Source organism: Heliangelus exortis, chromosome 1 (assembly GCF_036169615.1).
Source record: "Heliangelus exortis chromosome 1, bHelExo1.hap1, whole genome shotgun sequence".
NCBI lineage: Eukaryota > Metazoa > Chordata > Aves > Apodiformes > Trochilidae > Heliangelus > Heliangelus exortis.
In genome coordinates, this window is record NC_092422.1 from 151,545,600 (window position 1) to 151,570,633 (window position 25,034).

Here is a 25,034-nt window from a genome sequence, read left to right on the forward strand (position 1 = left end):
CTTGTTCATTACATTATATAAGAACTATAAAAACTGTTTTCCTTCTGCTGTGGAGCTATGTCTGTGGAGGAAAGCTATGTTCAGAATGGGACAAACTGGGACAGTTAAGGATTAGGACTATCTAGCATTGCTCAAGTGCCTTTCACCCTGAAAGGAGTATGAAAATACATGGATAGATCAGAAGGCTTATTTTTTCCTAACCCCTTCCAAGACTTAATATCCTTAAAACAGCAATATTTAGAAATAGTCTTGATTTGTTTACACATTGCAGTGGACTATCCCTAATGCCACCTTTACATGGTGATTTCCTTCCATACTTTTTGAAGAGCTTTACAATCAAAGTTAGCATAATTTTTCACATTTTACCACCAAACTCAACCTTAAACAATAAAGGTTTAAATCTTGTATAACATTTTTCTGTTCTGCTCCCTGAAGCTTGGGAGAAATCCTGGCCTACCTGAAGTTATGGCAGAAAGCCCCATTAACCTCCAGTGGAGTTAGAATTCCACCCTCAGTGCCTGTCATCTATTTTACTTTCTCAGCTCTTAATACCCTGGAAAATTGAATTCACTGAAGCAACATCCACATCAGGCCACACTCCCAGGGAATTCAAGCTGAAATTCATCCCTCAGGGATGTGTATGGTTCACAAGCTTTTGCCTTCTGGCAAATGGAGGAACAAGGAGGGCCTGAAACCCCACTAGTATTTCTGTAAGCTTTCTAAAACACGTCATTCAAAAAAGAGAGAAAAAGAATGCAAAGAGTATTTCCATAAAGGATCCTTGTTTTGAGCATTAGAGTTCTCTGTCAATAATATGGGTCTCCCTGCAAGAGGATATCTCTTGCTTTGGCCTAATATTTCACTTGTCCAGCAAAAGAGTTTAACAAAATGGGACTGGGAAAGAGAGTAACTGAACTTCAGCAGTCCATGGGAGCTTATAGCTTCAGATGAGATAAAGAGCAATGCGTAGGAAAAAAAAAATGCTTGAATAAAACAAACCAAAACCAAAAAAAATAATAAAATTCAGAGCAGTTTTCTTCACTATCTGGTACCTCAGGAGGCTTCTAAGGATAGCTTGTTAGCTAAAAGGGACACCAAATGTTTCTTCATTTCATGTATCTCTAAATAAATGTGTATCCAGTGCTGGGCTCTAGGATACTCAGTTATGGTCCTCTGACAAGAAAAGGCAAACTAGGGCTTTGTGCAATGAAGGTACAGGTACAGTATATTATTCTTAATCCTGCATATGGTAACAGTTTAGTTACCTGATCTTCTAATTGACACTGAGACTAGAACAACCAGGACAGTCAGAAGCTCAGGGTTTCTTAAGTCTTTCTTTTCATACTTCCAAGTCTCATGGCACATCCATAATTTTCTCCACCTAAAGCTTTTTTCCTGGGTTCAAAACCAGTGACCATAATGGCTTTTAAAATAATTTGGAGTGCAGGTGACATAGGTTTCTTTCAAGCTCACCACTGTTTTTACTGTGCTGATCGCTCCTCCACCACCACCCCGGGTGCTGCACTTCTGTGCAGAATTTTGGAATGGCACACATCAGCATGTGCCTTCAGGACCCACAGAATTATCTAAGGGCCAACCTAAATCCTGTAAAGCAGTTATTTAATTCTGCGCTTAACTTTTACTGTTGTCTTAGCCTTTGAAATCCAATTTATCTAATCTATTAATCAAATCTTGCTAAACAGTTATTTTAAGAGATTGTTTCTTAGTGTCGTATTTTATTTTTTTTTTTTCTCCTGTAAAAATTACACATTGAATGAAAGCAGAACCCCAGCCTACCCCAGAGAAACCCGGCCTAAGTTCTGGATATTGGGAGTGCAGAAACTGGGTGGCTGTGTAGCAGCACAGCAAAGCCAATGAAAGTTTCTTATCTAGGCTTCCATTTGCTTTCTCCTTTCTAACTTCCTTCTAAAGTGAGCTTGAAGGAAAGTCACACAGTCACAGGACTAAAGAATCAAATCTTTGCTTACAGCTTGTGGATCTGTGATCACTTAACCTTAATCCCCTTGTGTTTACTATATTTGAGCATATTGCCTAGTGTTTTGAATAGGACTCTCTAAAAAGACTTTGTTTTTCCATAGTCAGGTTTTTTTTGGCCTCCCTGCAAGTTCTGAACGGTGGTTTCCTGAACCAGACCACTGGGAGATCACTAGATCTTCCACCCACAAATATTTTGCATGTAAAGTGAAAAACATGTTATTCTTACTCAGTTGCATTCAAGTCAGAAAGAAATGTATAAATCCAAAGAGTGAATCTTCCTAAGTATTGCTCGCACTTGGCCCCATCACATGCACACACTTGGAAAGCTCTGGAAGAAGAGCAAGATTTTCACATACTGGGTGACTTTAGAGAGGTAATGGGGGGTTGATTGCAGGGAAAACTAAATAAGAAAAAGAAGCTGGTATAGGAGGGTGAAAGATGAGCCTTTCTGTAGCTTCTGTTGTCTTTCAGTTTAAAATTGTAAGGAAGAGTGTCCCTTATCATAAGGCTCAACAGGAAGAGTAATTTTCATTGCATTGTGCACAGTACCGATGATAGTCTCAGTTTAAACTTTAAAGGACAGGTGAAGAGAGAGAGAGAGGGAGATGAATGCTTGAGAAACTGTTCATTCGTGTGAAATGCTGACCTCTGGAATCTCTGTCATCTCTGTCACCCTGCCAAGCTGACTGGGCCCTAGGGTGAGCGGCTGCTTGAGTGCTGGTCGCAAAAGTTAAAGCTGCCTGGGGGGTACTTTAAAAGGACAGTGTCAAGGTTGGTATACCCAAAATCTGACCTATCTTTTCTTTTTTTTATTTTTTTTTCCTCCCTGTTACATCTACTTGAACAGTTTTTATGTTTTTAATTTATTTCTTTTTTTTTAATGTAAAAAATATTGCTTCAATTGCCATTGAAAGCTAATGATTATGAGAAGAAGCTGTCAAGAGTTCAGTGTGTTCATTTTCTTCCAATAGTTTTTATTCTAGTTGTATGTACTGATTCCTTGCTGGTAGTATTAGTTTGTTATACATAATTCCTGCCATAACTGAAATATATCCTTCCCCCTTATTTTCTCTTCTTTATGACCTAATTAAAACCACATTATATCAGTATCATTTTCTTCTTTATGATATAGTATCATAAGACCATCATCACTATTAAAACCTTGATATGCTACTTGCTATAAAAACTGTCACACAAGTGTTGCACCTACTCGAATAATTTCTAGTCTAATTGGAAAATAAATGAAATAACTGCTTGTTCAAGTCATAAAAAAACAAACAACAACAAAAACCACAAAAACCTGTAAACGAACAACAAACCAAGTACTAGAACCAAAGTAAAACATATATTTTTATGTATAATTTAAGATACTTCCAAGAAGGTTCAGGGACTGGAAGAAAATCCCCCACAAAACCTGAACTGTAAGGGTTGCATTTCACCAATGATTTACTCTAGAAAATTTTAGAGCAATCAGATAAAATGATCGTGCAATATACGACATGACCGCAAGAGGGCAACGAGATCAGACAGAAATGGCTGCTTTAAAGTTGACCTTCCTAAATTTTCGTGAGTTTATAATCTTTTCAAAAAAGTTCTGTGAACTACGAGTCTCACTTCTGATTTACTTCTCATTTCTGAAAAACATGCAACTACCAAGAGACCCGGGGATGGCACAGTCTCTTTCCTATTTCCAAAATATTATCCTTCTCTCTCTTCTTGTTGGACAGGCTTCTCTAAATCCTGGAGGAATAAATAACCTTTCTTTGCACTGTGGAACAAGGCAGCTCTGGTGAGGAGTGGAGTACAGGTCTCACAGTGTCCATTCCATCCTCAAGTGTATAGGAGTGGCCACAGAGAACAGGAAAGGTCTGCAAGATAATCAGTTCCTCCATCCCTTCCTAATCCAAACTGTTACAAATCATGCTGTGCCTTCTGCACTATCTATCACTTCTGCAAAGCCTTTCAAAGATATACAAAATTCCAGTATTTGCTGACAAAGATGATTGGAAAAATAAAAAAGCAACCCAAACCCACACTACCTTTTTGCAAGTCAAACCTCTGCAATAATGATTTCTAAATTCATTTTCCCTTTGTAGCTAGGGTTTCCCATATCCTCTAAAGCAAAGTAAAAACCCAGGCAGCAGTAAAGAAGTTGTCTTGGTTGAAAGACACTCTGCCTCCTGCCAACAAGGCTATTTAGTGTTTATCTCTTATTACATCCATCTGTAGCTAATTGTATAGTTATGGTAACAGTGCCCTCCAGAGGAATTTTGAAGGAATTATAATGCTTTGAGCTAATACAAAAGATGTTTTAGAAGTGAGTGCATCAGGAAAATGGAATATTATTAAAATGATAAAATACTTGAACCTCAGGGGAAAAAATCTCAATATCAAAGCCCTTTCTACTTTGCATGTGTATGTGCATTTACATCTAAGAAAACCATATCCTTGTTACAATAGGGTTCTTCATAGCCTGATTGCAAATGAAGTTTGCATACTTCAGTTTGAATCAAGGATGTGAAAGGTGACTGATGAAGCCAAGAATGAGATAGCTATTACTAGTCTGCAATAGACATGATGAACAATGTGTTAAGAGTGGGCTCCAGTCTCAGTCTAAACTGACTGGATTTTTTCTGGACTTGCTGCTGTAATATAGATATGGCAGAGTTAATTGAGGCAGTCAGAAGTAAGTGCAGATTCAGTGGGTCCTTTGATTGAGGTTTATTTTGATATCATGATAAACCATGCTTATTTTCTCAACTCTCAGTGTTTTCTCAATATTTTCTCAACTCTTGGTATTTTCTCAACTTTCAATATAGTCTCAATTCTCAGTATTTCAGGATGAAATTGCTGTTTTACATTCTGGAACTTCTGTCCCCTCCTTCTCCAAAAAACAACTAGCCCCTAGTGAAAACTGTAATCAATTTATTCTGTATTCATGTATTTTCAGGCGTTCCCTTGGCTCACATTCAACCTGAACACTGCAGGCTTGCAGTCAGATGTCTGGGCTTGGGGCTTTGCATCAGGGTAGCTCCCACACTGATGCTGCCAGAACTGGAAAGAGCAGTATGGTGTTCTCGTGCTTGGAATCAGAGGCATCTGGTAAGTTCAGCACTTCCTTGAGAAAGAAGAGAGATGGTTGTGCTGCCTGTGGTTATCTCTTTGGAACCAGATCACTGCCATCAGTCTAAAGCTTCTTCATGGTTTCTTATTTTGCATGAACCTTAAAGGAGAGCAAAGTGAACCAGGTGTAGTTTGGTGGGGTAGGGGTGATGACTTCACTGCTGAATGTAGGGAATATCTCTAACCCTAAAGCTTCCCGTGTTTTCACTTTCCTGGCAACTGTAGTGAAAAGTTTATCTCTCCCTGCCTGCATTCATGTCATTAGTTCATGGTGGTTACAGCCATCTCATATGGCTATGGTGATGGATAGTACTATTTGTTGCTTTTCTGGTAGCCACCCTTTACTCCAAAGCACCAGGACATGACTATTTATGTAGAGACAACTTTTTGGATGAGGGATTTTCATGGGCTGTTCAATGGGTGGGGATGAGTAGAGCTCTCTCTTGCTTTTCTCTCTTCCTTTCCTAAGCCTAAACTTGCCAGGTGATCCGATCTTACTGTGAGCTGGGAACATGTTCCTGGAAGAAAGCAGCCACATGTAGGAGCCATTGTACATGGATACTGACTCCTCTTCCTTATCTTCCCTGAGGTGTCTCTGCTTCAGCACAGTTTTGTCTTGCCCTGGGCCTCACAGTTCCCCCTGACTCTACATGTGTTGTGCTCACCTCTGATGTGAAACACACTGTGCTGCTGACTTCCTTCTTGCCACCAATTTATTTCTGCACTTCAGAGGAAGACAGAGCAAGGTGGGGAGGCCATAGGAACAAGAACTGCCCAAAACAGTGCAAAGTAGAACAGACATCTAAGTCACAGCTACTGCAATGAAATGAATACCTTTGGTATCGCTGAGCAGGGTGTACATTTTTTGCTGTGGAAGTGCTACAGTGTATCTTGCCAAGCCCCAATGGGCTCACATCACCTGTTTAATCCTACAGGTCCAGTGAACACCTTCTTCCCTGTTGCTCCTGTGGTTCATAAAACATAAAAAACATCATTAGCAAAACCATCAGCAGGATAGTACAGGACTTGACACAGCAGAGAACAGTTGCTGTTGTAAGGATAATCTGTGTGGGTACCCTTGACAGGGAAAGTACTTTGGGGTGATAGATGGAGCTGGATTCTCAGCACTGCAAGTATGTCTTTGCTACCCACTCACTGATGGACCAGTCCATTTGCTGTGGGGAGCTGCTGTGAGCTCAGTTTCCACGTAGCAGTTTGCAAAAATGTTTTTTTATTTCAGGTAAGCAGTCTCTTTGCATTGTTTATTTGAAACCTCCAGTAAATTACTCTGGGCTTTCATGCTGCAGGTAAAGTTTTAATGAAAACAGTAATGAATGCTTTGCTGGCATGCATAGGCAACCTAAGTATGCAGCCAAATTAGCTATATAAGCAGATGCTTTATACCTTGAATTGTATAGAAGGAATGTTGTTCAGTTGGTTCAAAAATTATATACACAACCACAAACTATTTTTTGTAGAAGCCATATGTTTGGGTTTTGGATTTATTTTTTTTTTTTTTTTTGTTATCGTTGTAGGGTTTTTTAAAGCAAATGTTTTGAATTGTACTGGGAGCAATTATGACAGTAAAAATAAAGTCAGTAGAAAGATGTAAGAAGCTGCCCATGTGCAAGAATTTCAGTGAAAATTCAGAAATATGGCATTATTTAAGATGTTGTAGTATTGCAATATGTGCACTGTTGCAAATGTAAGCAAAACATCCTTGTGGAAAGGCAAATTAAAACAAGGCTGACAATGTGTAAGTAAAGTATTGTTTTGGCTTTAGGTGCCTGTATTTTTATACTTAAACAGGTATTAATTATTTTCTATGATAAAGATAGTAGAGCTTATTCAGATGTTACGCTAGGTTGAGACTATATAATAGCTTATAGTATCATGTATACTGGCTTATAGTATAAACCCGACATAAGGTTTTGTAATTTCACTGGTTTCACTGAAGGCACTCCTGGCATCAATAAAATAAAAGGATTCAGTTCCCTGCTTCACCTGAATACTGAACAAACCACTGAGCTGGCACGCCATGTGAACCAAAGATCCACCCACAGCAAAACCCAACAAGGAATCACAGAATTGTCACAGTTGGAAAAGATGTCTAGTAGCACTGTGTCCGACTGTCAACACCCCCACCCCCAATAAAATATAAATATCAATATCTGTATCACCCACTACAACATGTCCTGAAGTGCCTCATCTATATGGTTTTTAAATACTTCCAAGGATGGTGATTCCACCACATCCCTGGGCAGCCCATTCCAACGTCTAACTACTCTCTCAGTAAAGAATTCTTCCTCATATCCAGTCTAAACCTCCCCTGGTGCAACTTCAGCCCATTTCTTCTAGTATTATTTTTCACTTGATGACTTAAGGAGTGCAAGTGGGTCTTTAGGGGCCTAGAGGTAAGCTGGGGAGAGACTTTTTACAAAGGCATGGGACTATAGGGCAAGGTGTAATGGCTTCAAGCTGGAAGAGGGTAGACCTAGGCTAGGCATTAGGAAGAAATTCCTCCCTGAGAGGGTGGTGAAACACTGGCAGAGGTTGCCCAGGGAAGTTGTGGCTACCCCCTCCCTGGAAGTGTTCAAGGCCAGGTTGGATGGGGCTTGGAGCAACCTGGGCTTGTGGGAGGCCCCCCTGTCCATACAGGGGGGGTTGGAACAAGGTAATCTTTAAGGCCCCCTCCAACTCAAGCCATTCTATGAAGTTTATTACCATTTCCTCTTATCTCTTATGTAGTTGCTTCGGTATGGCTGTAAATTAATCTCCTAAGTTAGATTGCCTTCAAGCTAACAATAATATTAACAGCCCTCTAAGGCAGCATGGCCAGGCAGCAATGCCAAAGTCACTCTGGCTCTGTCACCCTGGCTCAGACCCCCCAAAGTGGGTGAGCTCTGTGCTTTGGGGTGTTCTCTGTTCTCCTGCTCTTGCACTCCTGTAGAGCCCCTGTGTACCACAACCTGCAACAGGAGGGGATCTTAGGAAGGAAAAGTCATCTTGCTCATTAAATTTTCCATAAGTAAAAAACTATTGTAGCAGCTGGGGACCCTGTCGTACCAGTGTGCTGGTATCACGAGATTGTGGTTTTATGTTTGTAGAGTCCGTGATATGAACAATTTCTGGAAGGTCAACACACCCCGTTGAAATGACAAAGCTGAATTTCACAGAAGCCCTTGAGCAGGCACATTGGACTGGGGAGACGAAAAGAATAACATAGGAAAACAAGAAAAGGATCACAGAAGGTAAGAGAAATGAAAGAAAACATCACAAAGTGAAATTTATAAGGCTGTATGAGCAAAAGCTTTGCTTTAAGCACTTGTCAGAATTGGGATGTTTGACTTTCAGCTAAAACTGGTGGCTAAAATGTTTGAGCTATTTCTTGGGTCACTTAGCATTTATTAGGCATTTATATGTATGCATAACACATATACTATTTTTTTTTAGATACGTGCTTACATAAACATGTAAGTATGCACATATGTATGTATGAGTATACATGGATGTTACATACATATATTTATAAACATATAGTTATGTGAATGTGTGTGTACATGTGTATATATAGAAATAGAAATCTACCTGCTTGTATTATTTTAACTCTGTATTTTATAATGGTTGTGATAAGACCATTCTCTCTTTCAGCACTTAATTTTCTCAGCAATTTGATTTTTTTTAAAGCTGTAAAGCAATTGTGTATGCCATAAAAAAACCCAAAACAAACAAAAAAACCTCTCTGGTAATGTGTGTTGTTCCTTTTAGAGGATCAAAGTACAAAAGATGTTCAAATAAAAAGAGAGATTAAAATCCGTAGTCTACGTTTAGTCATGGCTAGCTTTGCTGTCTGCGCTTGCAGACTGTGGAGGTTGATCTTTCACAAGAAGTTATTTCAAAGCTCAAGAGGGTGTTGGTAACTTAGTAACTTTGCAAAGGATATGTAGGTGTTAGCAGAGCCTGTGAAAATATTTTTCTATGTAGAAAAACAAATGTTTTTTATTTATTTTCCCTTGAGAAGTGAAAACTTTACTTTCTCCTTCTCCCTTTTCTCTGTCCTTTCCCCGACTTGTTCTGTGTGAGTAAACAGAGAGTGTTTTCAGAATTGAAAAGACCTTTTGCCCTTTACAGCAAATGTCTCCCTACCCGATAAATCACTGGACAGTGATTTAACCACTGTTTTGTGTTTTTTGCAACTTTTAACTTCTTTCCCCAGCAGCATCTACTCTGCTGGGTTTTACTATAGAAGCAGGAAGGCACAATCCCTGCTTGATGAACCTTACAGGCCAAAAAGAAATAAGGACCTGTTGTAAGAAACCCCCCAGATCTTAGCATCTTTTTGTACCAGAATTCTCATTCATCTGCTGCTTAAAAAGAACAAAAATCTTGACACTAATCACTTTGTTTTCACCAGTCCATGGAAAAACTCTGTTGTACCCATGTAGCTGGTCCCTTGTCATTGCTTTAGTGCAGCAGTGCTTTGGAGCACTGATCTAAGAGAAGCAGTATCACACCATCCTCAGGCAGGACCTCAAAATCACGAATCTTTCCCACAAGGGGCAACCTTCCGTGATGATGATGATGGAGATGATGGCATTCTCTGCAGCCAGACATCAAGTTTAATTGCCACTGTGCTTGACACCGTGGTCTCTGTTCTTTTAGGGAAATGACAGTAGGTGGCACTGGAGAATAGCAACACAGATGGCTGGAGCTGTTACGAAATGGAGCTGTTTGCTCACCGGCTCTGTGTTCAGCCTGTTTTCTGGCCCCACGGATTGCTGAAACCCTTTGCTGCATTCCCTTGGCAAGCCTGTTATTACTCAAAGCCTCAAGGCTTCAGATGTAAGGGTACGATCTGGGAAAGCTCCAAACTCTGCGTGAAGCAACAGTGAGAGCCAAAGCCTGCTGAAGATGCTGTGTTTCATCTTGGGGTGTGTTACGGTGATTACTTTGCCAGCTTTTTACCCTCGGTTTTTTATCAGACACACTCACACATGTCTAAATCAAATACATGATGATTTTTTCATCTGAGTGAAATGTAGGCTCCTGCCAGTTGGTGGAGTACCGAGCGTATCTAACAGAAGGAAAGGAGGCATCCCGGGGAGTATAGAGTTTTCTTTGTCTCTAAAGGTTTCGTCCCACAAGCCAGCAAAAGAGGAGGAGACGATCCTTGGTAGTTCTGGGAGGAATTAGGGGAGAAAATGAGTCAGCAGTTTCCTGTCTACTACTCAGATGGGAAACAGACCCTAAAAGCTTCATAAAATCCTGATAATGTTCAGAGTTTCCAAAGGAAAAACTTTAACCACCTGGAAGGGGGGGAACATACATGTCCCAGCTAAATTTATGTTATGTGTAAAGCCTTCTGTGTTTGCTTGGGAATACGTGCTCTTTCCATGAGTATTTCCTCTCTTGTCTTGATCCTCCTCCTTTTACTCTGTCCAATCACCGTGAGACAAAGCAACATCACTGCCATAACCTCAGAAATGGCAGCTCCTAAAATCTGTGTGGTGCTCTCTCTCAGGATCGCTTCACAGTAATCACTGGCAATAATAATAATGCCACCAAAGAGTTTGTGGAGCAAGCTGACATTTTAAGGGCTGGAGAATATATGGGAAAAAATGTATCACCTTTCACCAAGTGAAGTAAGTTTTGTCCTTGGCCAGCTGCTTGTAAATCACCATGACATCATTAACAGCTTTTTGCTGTACTTTGAAGGTCAGAGTTTTCCCTGTAATGCTTTATCAAATCATTACTTCATTCAGTTTATCAGATATATGATATCTGAGCTCTAATTATTAACTTTAAATGCATTATCCTAATCTGTTCAGTTTTACTGCATGGCTTTGTATAACAAATACTGTTTTGTTGATACTGACAAGTTCTTTGCTATTTTCCTGCTGGTAACAACCTTGGACTTTAGACTAGGAGACTAGGATGGAGGGCTTTTGTGTAAATCCTGAAGATCTACTTCAGTGGAACAATTTATACCTTTTTAAGGAATGGTATGAAGAGTGGAGACAAATGGTCCCTGAGGGAACACCCTCAGCGTCCTGCCTGAAGCTGCCCCTGCTGCTCCTTTTATGGAGGATCCTGGGCTCCTTAAGGTCTAGGAGGATGTTTCTGACCACTGCTGCATTTACTCCAGCACTTCAGCAGGCCCTTTGCAGAGGAGCAAAGCTTTATCAGCCTCTGGAAAATACACCAGCATAAGGGAAAGTCTTTCCTCACTGAACTGCCCCAACTCCACATACTGAGGAATGAAAACCAGGAAGCCTCTCTGCCAAAGGAAATTTGTACTGTCCCATTCTGTAAGCACAATTAAAAGCTCCTTTCAAAGTGCACACCACCAGGTAGAAAGGTAGAAGGAAGCTGCATGAAGAGGGAGTAAAATTTCTGAATCCTGCACTTGTGCAGAAGTCTAAGAGGCTGGTCTTTCCCTTGGAGAAGTCTGTTTGCATGTTTGATACCAAGGGAAAAAAAAAAAAAAAAAAAAAAAAGTTGTGTTCCCAAATTGAGAAAGAGGAGATGAGGTGTTACCTTTTTATTATTACGGCTGCTCAAAATTTCCCTGGAGGGAGACGTGGGAAAGAATTATTACAGCAGTAAACCAGTTCAACAGGAAAGAAAGCTTCTGACAAAAAAGTTACACCCCCTTCATACTGAAAGCACATAGGTCATCTGAATGTGCCTGTGAACAGGAAACTGTAGGAGACTGAATTCTCTTCTGACAAATGATGTGTTTCAGGTAAGAGGTTGCAACAAATATTCTTATCGCTTAGCAAGCAGCCCAATTGTCTCCTCCTGGGTTCCAGGGAAGAGGTAAAATTGAGCCCTACAGTTTATCAAGCTTTTGTAATAGAATGCATATGCATGCTGAAGTAAAGAAAGTGTTTTCCTGTGCTTGGACGACAGCTACAATATTGGGATCATTTGTGTGATGCTGCTGTTGAATGTCCTGATTTGTAGTGAATATTTTATAGTAGTTGTTGTCCCTGAAGACCTCTGATCTCATAGCCACGTGATTATGTGAAAACACGGACATCATTTAAAAGAAAAAGGAGGACTTCTTAGCTCTAGGAGAAAAGAGATGCTCAAATGCTCCAAAATTCAGAAACCAGGAAGCAAAGAAAATTAACCTGAAAACTCCATCCTTGTTTTGTTTTCTGTTTTTTGAAAAATATGTGTTTTAAATGTTGCCACACTAATGATTTTTGAAAATTCAGTGTTACCAATGCACTTCGAGTGATTCAAATGGGTAATAGTGGCTGGCAAAGGGCCAGATACTTTCGTGGAGACTGTTTGCTGTTCAGAAAAAGGTAAGGAGTTTGTCCAAACAGAGTCTTCTCTTGCTAACAAAGCTACCAGGTAGCACTTAACCCACAGAGATTTACAACACTGAAATGCTGAGTTTCCAGGCTAAATGGTTAGTTTTCATTGCAAGCCTATATGAAAGAGATGCAGTGCTACAACTGGTGCTGTACAAGTGCCTGCTCCTTGCAAGGCTCTCCCTCTGCTGTCATCCAGGCTGGGAGAGGAGCCCCTCTGCATGGTGAGGAGAACAGGGGATGTACAGACAGCCTTTGGCACTATATGTGAACTGTCTGCTCTTAAAGACCACTAGGAAAGCAATGCTTCTTATGATCAGTATGAAGAGTGTAGGAGGGATAAGCGTTCATACACAGGTAGGTGGAGCTGGGCTCTATGTACGTGAATATCTGTGAGAGGAATCTGGGATGCTACACAAAAGTATTAGGGATAAAGAAGCAAGGTTGGGTATTAGACATTTATGTATCATTATAAACAGAAGCTGTTTATGTTTCAGAAGCTGAAAATATTTTAGAAACAGTTGAAAGGGCATAGAAGGTATTTTATTTGATATCATTACATAATATATTGGTATCTTTATTTGCATAGATACAATAGTTTATTATTATATATTATTACATAATTGTATAATATAAATAATACTATGTAATATATAAATATTATAATATGTGCCTCTACTATAGACCTCCAGGTAGCCAAACCTTATTAAAAAATCATTTTTTGTCTTATTTTTCCTGAAACATTCCAATTTTCAGGACAGAAAAAAATACTTAAAGGCGTTATTTTTTTATTTAATAGATACATCCTTTCTTGTTTTCTTTCTTTTCATTTAACTAATGTAGAAATGAGTAACAGAGAAAATTGTAAATGAGGACAATTCCATTAAAAATTGCTATGATTGTTATTTTTTGCTGCAAAGATAGGTTGGCATCTTAATCTAAAAATAGAGTGAACTTCAGGATTCAGTCTGAGAGAAAGGTGCAGAGTTTGTAATTCATGCTTACACTACCATTCCAAGTGGTATGCATAATTTTGACTCTCCAGCTTACTGTTACCTCATAAATGCTTTTTTTCTTCCAACACGGTTAAAGCAAACCAAAGCACATAACACGTGGAATCACTAAGTTGAGAGCATGAAAGAGTGGTTCAGCCTCTAACTTGGAGATTTCATTTCAGCCTATTTAACTTTTCATTTCTCTTCTCGCTCCTCACTGTAGGTGACAGAAGCCCATGTCACCTGGAATTTGACTTCAAATAAAACAAAAATAAATAACGTTGTGATGAATACCTTCTGTTGTAATATAGATTTTTATTGCAAGGCACTATTATCTGGGCTAATACAGTATAGATCTTGAAGACATAGTGAAAAATGCAATATGGGGGGCTAAGCTTTAGCAATTTTTGAGCACACATTTATCACATTAACTTTTTTTTCATTCTATGGAATACATTTTTTACTGAATTACTAAATCATATGTTTCTATTTCTTTTATATTATAAAGTACCCAGTGCAACTGTGTACTTTATGAAGTATTGCTATTCTGGGTCATTTGTGGTTTTAGGCTACATCTGTGTCAGTAAATTAAACAGGCCGAAACCTTGAGGGTGAGTGGTCTGAAACAGATTTTGGCTTTTGAAGTAAAATCTCTTCCTAAAAAAGTTACTGTCATGCTTACTGATAGCAGTCACCAGTACGTGCTCCCATCTGAACCATAAGACTCCTTGACACATGCCAAAATCATACCAGGAAGTTTGCTAGTAACAGTATGAATGATGGTGAGCTTCTGAAGAAGCTCAGGCCCTTGCCTTTTTTTTATTTATTTACTAAATATTTGCTGATGCTTTGACGATATATCTGTTATGAAAAGCAAAGAAAAAAATCATTTATATTTGGTTTCCTTTAAATATGCCATATCCAAGCTTTTGGATAGTGGTAGTGTTTTGCATATTAATTGGAGATCCATGCCCTCTCAGCTCTTTGAAATTTCTTCACCTGATTACATTAGGATAAAAAACAGAAGATGAAATAATTTGGGGGGGAGGTAAAAGGGGAAAAAGAAGAAGATGTGAATGAAACTGCCAGTGACCACTAATACAAATCTTCCCTACTTGGCTGTTTTTTTACTCTTGCATTTTGTGGTATGTAAGTGTACAATAATGGAAATAATACAGAGATTTTCTTTTATTATTATATTACTATTTTTTTTTTTTAAAGTCTGGACATGAGGATCAGGTGAAAGATTATTGAAGCTCCAGATAAAGAACATATGTCCACCCTGTGGGTAAATCCCTAAAGCAAAAAAAAAAGACCAAGAAGTACTGCATGTACTGCTTTCATTATACTATATTATATATTTTTTGGTTTAACTTTTATAATGTGCTTCATTTTAGGGGGTATATAGCTCCAGTTCTGAACATTGTTCTCTTGACCTTGGAACTTCTGTAAGACATCCGTGAGGACTAATAAAAGCAAACAGAAGAATCAGCCATGGCACACTTTGGGATGGTGCCTTTCTCACACAATAAATTTTGTGAAGGACAGGCTGGGGATCCTACGTCTTCCCTAACATGCCATTCTGGTTCTGACAGAGAGGTCCATCTAGGATTTGACCAAATAGTTGAAGAAGTCAGCAATGAATTTTTTTTCTATGGTTCATCACATTCTCATCATCATGAAGAAATATTTTTCCCATCAGATGTCTTTGGTCTGAATGTGCCTGAGCAGCAGTTTTGTGGTCAACCTCCAGTTATTTATGGGGACCTTTACCCTGGAAATCCTGACTCTCAGTGGCAACAAGGCACAGTGTCACCAGCAGTTGGCTTCAGATCTTCTTTACTTCCTGAGTACAGAAACTTCTCTCTGGCAGATCCTTACGCCTACAATCAAAAGAGGGAAGTCTGCAGAGGGAATGGTGTAACTCCAGTCCCAAATGTATTTGGTGCAAGTGTGGAAAGAGGCAACACAAATCTGAATTTTCAGCTGGGCTTTGACGGTGTAGATACTCGGAGTCCCATTTTCTTAGACAACTATCCATTTGGACAAGAAGTGAGAGATGGAAGTGGAAATAGGGAAGCCTGCCTAGCTGACACTTCCAGAAGATGTGAAATAGGTCCTGCCTGGCTCCGCAGCTCTGGACATGATAGAGAGGTATTTAAGTTTTCTCACATTAACAGTGCTTGAAGTTCTTGATTTTTGTTTGTGTATTGCAGTTTGTGTATTTGTAATATATAATTGCAGTTATATATAATTTGCAAACTGCAAATACCTTGCAGTTTGTGTATTTGCCCAGACTGGTGAAACATGGGTTAGAAGTACTTTATTTAAAAATCTGATGAAAAAGAAAACAAATTAAACAAACAAAAAGTTTTGTTTGTTTGAGCAAAACCAGAACTTTTGCTCATATAGAGAGTTTTTGTCCTGTGTCTTATGATTCAGCTATTCAATAGCAAATGCAAGACTACTTATTCAGATGTTGTTTGGTCTTTACTGGAGATGCAGGGAATTGTCAAGTATATTTTCCAATAATTGTGTAACTTGATTTCTTGGCAGTCTGAATTACCCACAGTATTTTTGTACCATTATGAGGAGAATGCCCTCCAACAAACAGTACATGATTTTGCATGAGATTTCTGTACAGTATGAAAACCTCTGAGCATCCTTTTTCTTTGATTCTAACATCAGAAGAGAACCCAGCAGACCATAAACTAACTATTGAAGGGAAGGTGCCTACTCTGGCTAGCTAATGAGGATTTTATACTGGCAGAATCTGTGTCCTACACATGTCCTGTGTCATGTTTTAGCCAATTTATAATTAAAATGTCAATACATTTCTGCCACTTATCTACTAAAAAAGACTTAATTTTAAAGCAGTAGTGCCAGTTTTTCACCTAGTATAAAATATCTCCATTGTTTCATAAAAATTTGCCATTTTACACCAGAAGAAAATCTAGATTATGGTCTACAATTCTGCAGTTGGCTCATTTTATAGATCATTGAACCATAAAACTATCAAAGAGGGGTAAGTATAGATATGTGTTTGAAAGTCGTGTTTGAAAGAGGCAAGATAACAAATTTGTATGGGATAATATGAAATCTGAGATCCAAAATAACAGTACATTATGCTGAATCTGTTTTTCTTTTGACACAAATTATTGGGTCTGTGTATAGTTTGACTGACATATTCTGATCCTGAGAGATGAAATGTACCATATCCTGCCTTAACCATCTTCTCTATGTACTTATGTGTTCATATGTAATTATTTTCTAAAAAGCTGGTTCTTATGACATACAGTCTGCCTTTAGCTGGCCCTTTTTAAGCAAATACTTTATCTTTTTTCCTTCTTTCATCAGGTGTTCATAGCTCTGCTCTTGGTTTTGCTGGGTTTTTTATAACGATGTCTTTTGGGACTGACATGACTCTAATGTTGTATCTCTCATTTTCCTTCTTTCAAAATCCTGACATAGACAAGGAAAAAGAAAGTGATAAATGCTCCCTTTCCTCTAGTCCTTTTTAGCATTCTGAATCATTATAGGAATCTTGAAATAGCCTAGGGGATACCTCTTCACTGTGAATATTAAAAGACAGTTTAGTTTTACCCCCTGCTTTTAACTTAAAGAAATCACATTATTATAAACAAAGGGGAGGAGCACTGTTATTGACTTTGTTTCTATGTATGTGAATAGGGAGAACTATGGAAGTAAACATGTAGACCCAGCCAGATGGGGAGGCAGCAGGAGAAAATAAATCTGAGGACAGGAACTCTCAAGGCTAATCCTGGGCACCACATATTGGAAGTTAAGGGATGAATACAAAAGAGGAAGGGATAAATAGATGGAGGGAAAAGAAGTTGTTCATGCATTTTACTTATGACAGGAAAACTAAAACGTGCTGACATCATGATGAAAAGAGCAAGCCTTTCATGAGAAAAATAGAAAATAATGGTGTACAAGTGCAGAGGAGGAGATTAAATTGTGATATGGGAACCAGAGGTGCTAGAGGAAGCAGGCATATAAGAACAGGCACGAACACTTCTGTGATGGAGGAGGAGAGAATTATAGAGGAAGGAAGAGAAGAAGTGAGTGCGTCAAAGGCAACTCCAGTTGAATGTGTGGGAGGATTTAAGTCTGGGAAGTATTTGAGCTTTTTAGCTAGAAGAGGAAGAAATGAGAGAGAGGAGAGAACTGATTTGTAGAAGAAAAATCAGTGTGGCCACAGGAATTCCTGCAGGGAGAAGCAGCCGTGTCAGGCTAGAAAGAAAGTCAAGGCAAGGGGCAAGACAACTGAACCTTGAAATGGTAAGAAAGGGAAAATAAGAGTGAAAGTAAGTGGAGAGAGGGAGGGGCTAAAAATGCCTATAAGGATGTAACCCATTGCTTCTGGACTGCGACTTATGGAAAAGAAAAAAAAGGCTGCAGGGTGACAGGGATGATGCCAAGTGAGACTGTCAGAATGGCTGGAAAAGTGGAGCACTGCAGCAGAAGAAGGAGAATGAACACAGATTGGATTAGTGAGGTCCAGGATGAGTAAATGATACATCTGAGTATTAGATGACGAGAACCAAGACTGCAGACAAAGTGAAATGGAAAGCATACTGAAAAATGAAGATTAGCATTGAGATAGGTAGTAGGTATGGAAGATGAAATATTTGCATTGCTGAAATCATTAATGTCATTCTGATCAATGCTCTTGGATGCAGCTGCATGAATATGTCCAGTGTAATAAAGGAAATAATGATTTCATCTGGTTTTGTCATCACCAAGTTCAGAAATCCTAAAGAAACTGCCTTCATAACATGCCTGTGAAAAGAGGGTTTTTTCCTCCATATTAGAAAGAAAATTGAAATACAGTCTCAAAAATGTTCAGTAGATTACACTGCTGCTCTGTCTATGTTATTCAGGATCTAATGTTTCCAGAATAACTAACAAGACCCACTTCTTCTTCACCACTTCTTCACCAGGTCTAATCATCAGACCACACAATTTCTGTTTGGGTGCTGCAGAAATGAGAATTACACTGCCTGTTTGGGAAGGATGGTTCAGGTGACTTGATTAGCACCATGTGAGCAATCTGTAGATGGCTGGAAAGCTGCCCAGCAGAGAAGAATCAAGGGGGGTAGAGTGGCTGGTTAACAGCTTGCTGAACATTTTCCAGCAGTGTGCCCAGGTGGCCAAGAAGACCAATAGCATCCTGGCCTGTATCAAAATAGTGTGGCCAGTTGGACTGAGGAACTGATGGTGCCCCTGTACTTGGCTCTGGTGAGTCCAGACCTTGAATACTGTGTTCAGTTTTGGGATCCCCACTGTAAGAATACATTGAGGTTCTGGAGCTAGAGAAAGGCACTGAAACTTGTGAAGGATTTAGAGCACAATTCTTATGAGGAGTCTGAGGGAACTGGGGTTGTTTAGTCTGGAGAAAAGGAGGCCACAGGTACCTGAAAGGAGGTTTTAGTGAGGTGGGAGTTGGTCTCTTCTCCCTAGTAACAAGCAACAGGACAAGAGGAAATGGCCTCAAGCTGTGCCAAGGGAGGTTTAGATAGGATATGAGAAAAAAAATCATCACTGGAAGGATTATCAAACACAGGAACATGCTATCCCTGGAGGTGGTTGAATTGCCATCTCTGGAGGTGTTTAGAAGATGTATAGATGTGGTGCTTAGCAGCAAGGTTTAGCACTGAAGTTGCTAGAGTTAGGATAATGGTTGGAGTCTATGATCTTAAAGGTCTTTTCCAACCAAAATAATTTGATGATTCTATCACTTACCTACACCTGTGCCACTAGAACTAATTTTAGTTAGCAATGGTATATTGATTTTTCTGTGTAGACTATTACTACCTACATGGGATGCATATTTGACATTAGGATTCACTCAGAAATGCTGCCAGCAAAAAATCATAGAGGCAGAGGACTCCAGTGTTACTTCTCTTTCCTGCTTTAGGGTGTCCTCTTTCCAACCTTTTCGGTCTTTTTTTGCCATCCTTTAGTAAATAGTTAATCACAGTCTTCTTTGCCATGAGCTGAAGTATCCATACCATGTTCTTGTGGCCAATCATCCTTTCCCGTTCTTGGTTTCTCCTTGCTTAATTGCTCTCCATCCCTCATTCCTCAGTTCCCTGATGAACTTTTGCTTTTAATATCTTCAGTCTCATTCAGTGTAATGTCCCAGCTTCTTCTTTTCTTACCTATGGTCTAGTTTTCTTACCTATTCATTTATCCACTTTCTTTTTCATCCATGCACTTTATCCAGGGCATCCTGCTGTGTAATGACAGAACTGCAGATGGAAAAGTCACTCCTTCTTATTACTGGAAACAGTGGGTTTCCAACCTCCCCCCTGTGGGAGTCTCCTTTCAGAGCTCCTGTTGTGAAGTCTTAAATTGTCCCACCTTGGCAGCATAGGGATTGGGTGGTCTTTAGCTGTAGAGTGTCCCTGTCAGTCTCCTGGTCCTTCTTCTGGCTGTTCTTCTGCAGCTTCTTCACCAGCACCTTGGCACCACATCTAGAGCACAACTCCCACCAGCAAAACCACTTCTGTCTCCAGTCTAAAGGAGAGGCACAAGACAATCCCTCAGCATCCTGAGGGACACCTGGGTTGCAGCATCCTTCCTCTGAGTCAAAGTTTCTGCTGTCCAGAGGGACACTTTCTGCACCCTGTGATGGAGGTTTCACCGTGTGGCACGTTTCCACCATCACTGCACAGTTCTCAGTGCAGGAGCTGTGCTCCCTTTGTACCCCAGCTACAGCAGCTGCTGGAACTTTGCCTGCCTGCTGTGCTCTGGGAGATGCAATCCTGCTCCAGGCTCTAGAGCTCACCCACAAACAGAAATTTTATTTCTGAGCTTGTTTGGGTTTGTGTTCCTCCATCTGGATTTTAGGGATACACAACATATCTTTTGGTAAAACTGATGTGAGTGGTCAGGAATGCTTTTTTTGTTGTAGTTTTCCTGTTGTGAGGTGGTGTGTTTTGGTTTTTTTGCTTCATATTTTTCAATTATTATTACTGTTACCAAATATCCCATAATTTCTAAATAGTGAACCTCCTGCAGCTTTATTACTGTCCACTGAGATGAATTGTACAACAAGTGTCCAGCCAAGGTGGAAAAAATTGGTGCTGGTGGTGCTATTCTTTCAATGTCTTTTGAAGGAGGTTCAGCAACTTTTCAGCATTTCTTAGAATCATGAAGTTAATAATTTGTATAATTAAATTCAATTTTACTTTCTTATTCCAACCCTAAGGGTTATCCAGTGCTTTTTTCCCCCATACTTTGCAATTTTCCTTCTATTGGTGATGTCCCATTATTACCTTTAAGTTTCATAAGTTTTCTTCTAAAACTTGTGCTACTTGTGGTTAGTGAAAATGCTACATACAATGAAACCCAAGACTAATGGTATCTGTAAAAGGTTTGTAATTTCTGAGCTTTCAGTTCTGTTGTTGTAATGTTCCCACTAGCCAGAGCTCAGCAAAACTGGCCATGTGTCATTAGTTGCTTCTCTTTCTGAGGGGTTTAAAAGTTGGTTTCTCTATGTACGACAGTAAAATGGGCTTGCAGATATATTAGCATTAAGCTTTTTCCTGAAGGTAGTGTTCTGACTGAAGAGTACTACAACAAATGGATGAGGTGGTGCTTTGACCCAAAATAGTGGCTCAGACCTGTGCTCTCCAAGTTTAGAGGAAGTATTTGGGATTTTTTATGCTAGACAGGGTACTCTGTCTTCTTATTGTTTGTCTTAGGGACTTACCTGACAGATTATTGGAGTTTGAAAGGATGCTGAGCTTCCTTCCAGTGCAGAAGCAGAGGAAATAAGGATTAAAACTAAGTGCAGCATAAGCTACAGTTTGTCCCCTCTCCCTTTTGTAAATGAAGCATAAATCTTCTGCACTTAGAGTTGCCTGTGCTCTGACATTAGGTAAATTTTGAAAGCTTTGTCTGGAATTCCTTATATTCTGCACAGAGTTGAGGGGGGTGGGGGTGGAATCGTTAAACCCAGGACAGATGAGGCTTTGTTGACTTTGTTTTTTCTCTGAAAGAATTTTGAGTGCAGTAAAAATGGTGTTATTTGTGCTTACTTGAAGCTCCATCAAGTCAGGGGAGGGATGATAATGTATGAATGTTGGTTCTTATGGAACTGTTGGACCTTTGCTTTTCTGCTTCTGTTATCTCAATAACTGAGCTCTATTTCTTCTGGTGTTATTTTGGTATTTTTAGGCTACAGGTTGGTCTATCCAGCTGGTTGAAGCAATTCAAGGAAGTAATGAAAACACAATTGCTTTTTGCAATGCAGTGGAGAAGTAAGTAGTGAAAAAAACTTTATTCAGCCGACTATGACATTTCATTTATTTATATTAATTGAACTGAGTTATAATAATTGTATATAATAAATTCCCTGTATTCCTGAACAGTGCCATAATTGCAGTATTTACTTAAAATATGGAAATGCTCCTAATTTTTGTTTAAAGATTAAAATCCACAAAGGAATGTTAATTCCAAAATTTTTTCCTGCCTTAGTTGTCCCCTTTATCAGTGATAAGTACATTTATCTCTTGGGTATCAATGGTGCATGGTACTTAAGATTAATTTTCTATAACTGTCTTGGACAATATTAGTACCTGTCTAGCTTAGAGCAGGAGGAGAGAATTGAAGGAAGTGACTGACTTGAGAACAGAATTACTACATACTCTCATGGTGAAAAGTGAGACTTAGCAAGCAACAAAACCCCCCTTTAATTATTGTTTACTATTGCAGCTAATAGTGTGGCTTAATGGGCCAGAACTTTTTAAACTTAATCATTTCTGGAAGGAGAAATTGTGTTGCAATCCAAGAGCACTAAGAAATACAAATTTTTAGACCATCTGTGCAGCTTCATTTTTCTTTGTAGATACGCACTGATCAAACTATCAAGTTGTTAGCAAAAATGCAATCCAGAAAACTTGTTGGAAAATGGAATGATGCTTTTTTTTTTTTTTTTTTTTTTAATTTAGGCTTTAATGAATTGACTATATTCAAGGTCAGCCAAGCCTGTTTCTCTTAAAAGAAAAAAACCTTAAAACCAGTTTGATATTACCTTGATATTAACAATTAATATATGATATAGTAATGTGGGGTGGACAGTCAGCTTTAAAATATACTCATTCACGTGTCTGTTTTCTGTTTTTCCACACTTCACCACTCTGAACCCCAACTTAGTTCTAACATCAGATGCATAAAGGCATGTTCCACATGACAGGAATTCCTTTCCAGTTCCAGATTGTTTTAATATCCAAACATTCTGCATTTAACTTTGCACTCTAATTATATGAAATGTTTTCTATTGATTTTTTTTTCTGAATAAATGAGTTTATTTACAGGGCTAAAAAGATAAATAGAATTAAGCTATTCCTATTTTGCAGTAAGTCATTTAGTTTGCAGCCCTATTAAATCCTCTCAAAAAGAAAATCAGAACCTTTGCTTTTCTTCTATCAAATATATGGGAAAGCATTCTTAAGACAAAATGTCACAGCAAACAGACAGAAAGTCATAAATTTGCAAATAAATAACATATTCAGTCATGCCAAATAAGTAGCCCTCCAGACTCCAAAGAATCTCAATAACTGGTAGTTTTATACATCAGAGGGAGGATGTATAATTCAAACTGTGTCAAGCAGACTTGCACTGCCAGCATGTAGCACAAATAGAAAGCCATCACGCTTTTCTCTAGGCAATATTTGTACAGGTAGCAATCTATGATTGAAGTCTTTCTTTGTACACAACCGTAAAGCAGTTTTCAAAATCTCTTTATCAAATTACTTCTATAATTATGAGTGTAGCTATAGTTAGCCATCATCTACAGGTGGCTCCAAAATACATTCTAAAGGGAATTTGATACCAGAAGATGTCAAGCTGATAGTCTCAGGGCTCAGTGCTGCAAAATGCAGAGTTCCTCCATTTCATACTGACTTCAAGGATGTGCTCTGCACCACAGAGAAATACATAGCATTCTGAAATGCTGTGAAATAGCAGCTCCTTATAAATGTTAGTATTTTCTACATCCACTGAGTTGTTGCAGGATGGAAAGCAAGGAGCAAACTGTTTTCCACATATAATACTTGTGTATTACTTCAGTTATGTCCTGGAAGGTCTTTCAAAATTTACTGATGGGCACATTTCACCCACTTGCTCAGACCAAAAGTCCTTAAATCACTTGAAAACCATAGCTGGCCATAAATGAGCAACACCTTCCAGTATAGGATGCATTTCTATCTGAAAAACATAAAAGCAAATTTGTGTCCCTAGAGTATCCTAAAATATGGGTAGTGTGGAGCTAGGGAAGGAGATGAGGTTTGTTTAGTTTTGAAATGATTGCTGGTAAGTTGAGGAGGTGATTCATGCCCCATGTGTGTATGTAGTCCATTATTTAATGGTGGAGAAAGGGCAGTGAACATGCCAAGCCTGAATAGAAATATAGAAACAGGTTACAAGAGTGAATTTGGTGATAGGGGAAAACTTTATGTTGGCCTTGCTAGCAAAGAAAATACACTGACATCTACTACATAGGGGAGGAGCCAAAGCAGCCTCTGTAGTATAATGATTTTTTACTACGTGTATAAATTTATCTCAAGTACTGGAAGTATTGTCATTTCTTCCTACCTCACTGAAACATCATGCCCCCTGGTTTTCATTATAAGAAATGAGCTGCTTCATTGGTTTATTAATTTGGAAGCCTAGGCTTTTATTCCTTTTCATGCTATAGAAATACATGGCATAAAAGAGGAGTTCATACTTTCGTTTAGGAGCCGTGGGCAGCAGTCCTGAAATAGGAGGTAATGCAGTAATGAAGAACATGTGAAAGGGCTATGGCTCAAAATGTGCTGTAATCAGAGACAGGATTAAGTGCTGCCAACTCAGAAGTTACAAAATGCCACTTGAACTAACAAACAAAAAAGAATGGGTACAGGATGTTTGAGTTTTTACTGCTAAAATATTCAGGCCAATTAGTGAAATGTAAAGCTTCATCTGGTTCAATATGTACCCTTACCTGCCTCTGCAAAGTGTATTTGCTTAAAAAGCAAGTTTAGTCTCAGCTGACAGCCATAATACCTGTGGGCACTGTTCATTAGGAAATGGAACCTCAGGAGGAATTAGTTTCTGCAAGTCTTTGGTAATTGGAAGGAAGGGGAGAAATATATTTTATAGGTAGTTGTATATAAGATCAGAGGAACTCAATGACTGTAACAGTTATTGCTCTCTACAGACATTTACACGAACACCCAGGGTTTTAGTAATGAGGATTTCAGACTGGATTGTGGAGTGTGGTGAAAATAGGAACTTCTTAAGATTTTGCATAGAAAGCATGTTCCTGTAGTCATTTTGACCAGCTCGCTGAAGCTGTTTGTGCATTTGCTTCTGGTTATTTTTATGTTAAAACTTATTTGAGCACCTCATTTCTCCTATGCTCAAGTTATTGTCATCACTGTACACTGCAATCTATGTTTAAACTCCTTTTGGCTTCACTGAGGTCAAGTTCAGCAGTTATTCTGTGAAGTTCATGAAGATTTTACTGTTGGTTTCCCTACTAAGTAAAAGATGTAGTTATATGCAGACTGATGTGTAGTTA

General features: G+C 39.0%; 1 protein-coding gene across 8 annotated transcripts in view; it reads left to right on the forward strand.

Annotated features, from left to right (window-relative positions):
- The first annotated feature begins 8,007 nt into the window (after positions 1–8,007).
- Positions 8,008–25,034, forward strand: part of PIK3C2G (phosphatidylinositol-4-phosphate 3-kinase catalytic subunit type 2 gamma) — a 201,526-nt gene continuing 184,499 nt past the window's right edge. For 2 of the 8 annotated variants that reach the window (XR_011723791.1, XM_071733025.1), the window contains exons 1-3: positions 8,008–8,372; positions 14,839–15,595; positions 21,650–21,732. Coding sequence is in view for 7 of the 8 variants with exons in the window: in XM_071733025.1 (XP_071589126.1) it covers positions 14,936–15,595; positions 21,650–21,732 (743 nt within the window). In the remaining variant the exon portion in view is untranslated. Of the gene's footprint in view, positions 8,373–9,426; positions 10,053–10,074; positions 10,764–11,603; positions 11,867–14,838; positions 15,596–21,649; positions 21,733–25,034 lie in introns of those variants that run through there. The other 6 variants (XM_071733024.1, XM_071733023.1, XM_071733019.1 and 3 more) reach the window with 5 other exon arrangements.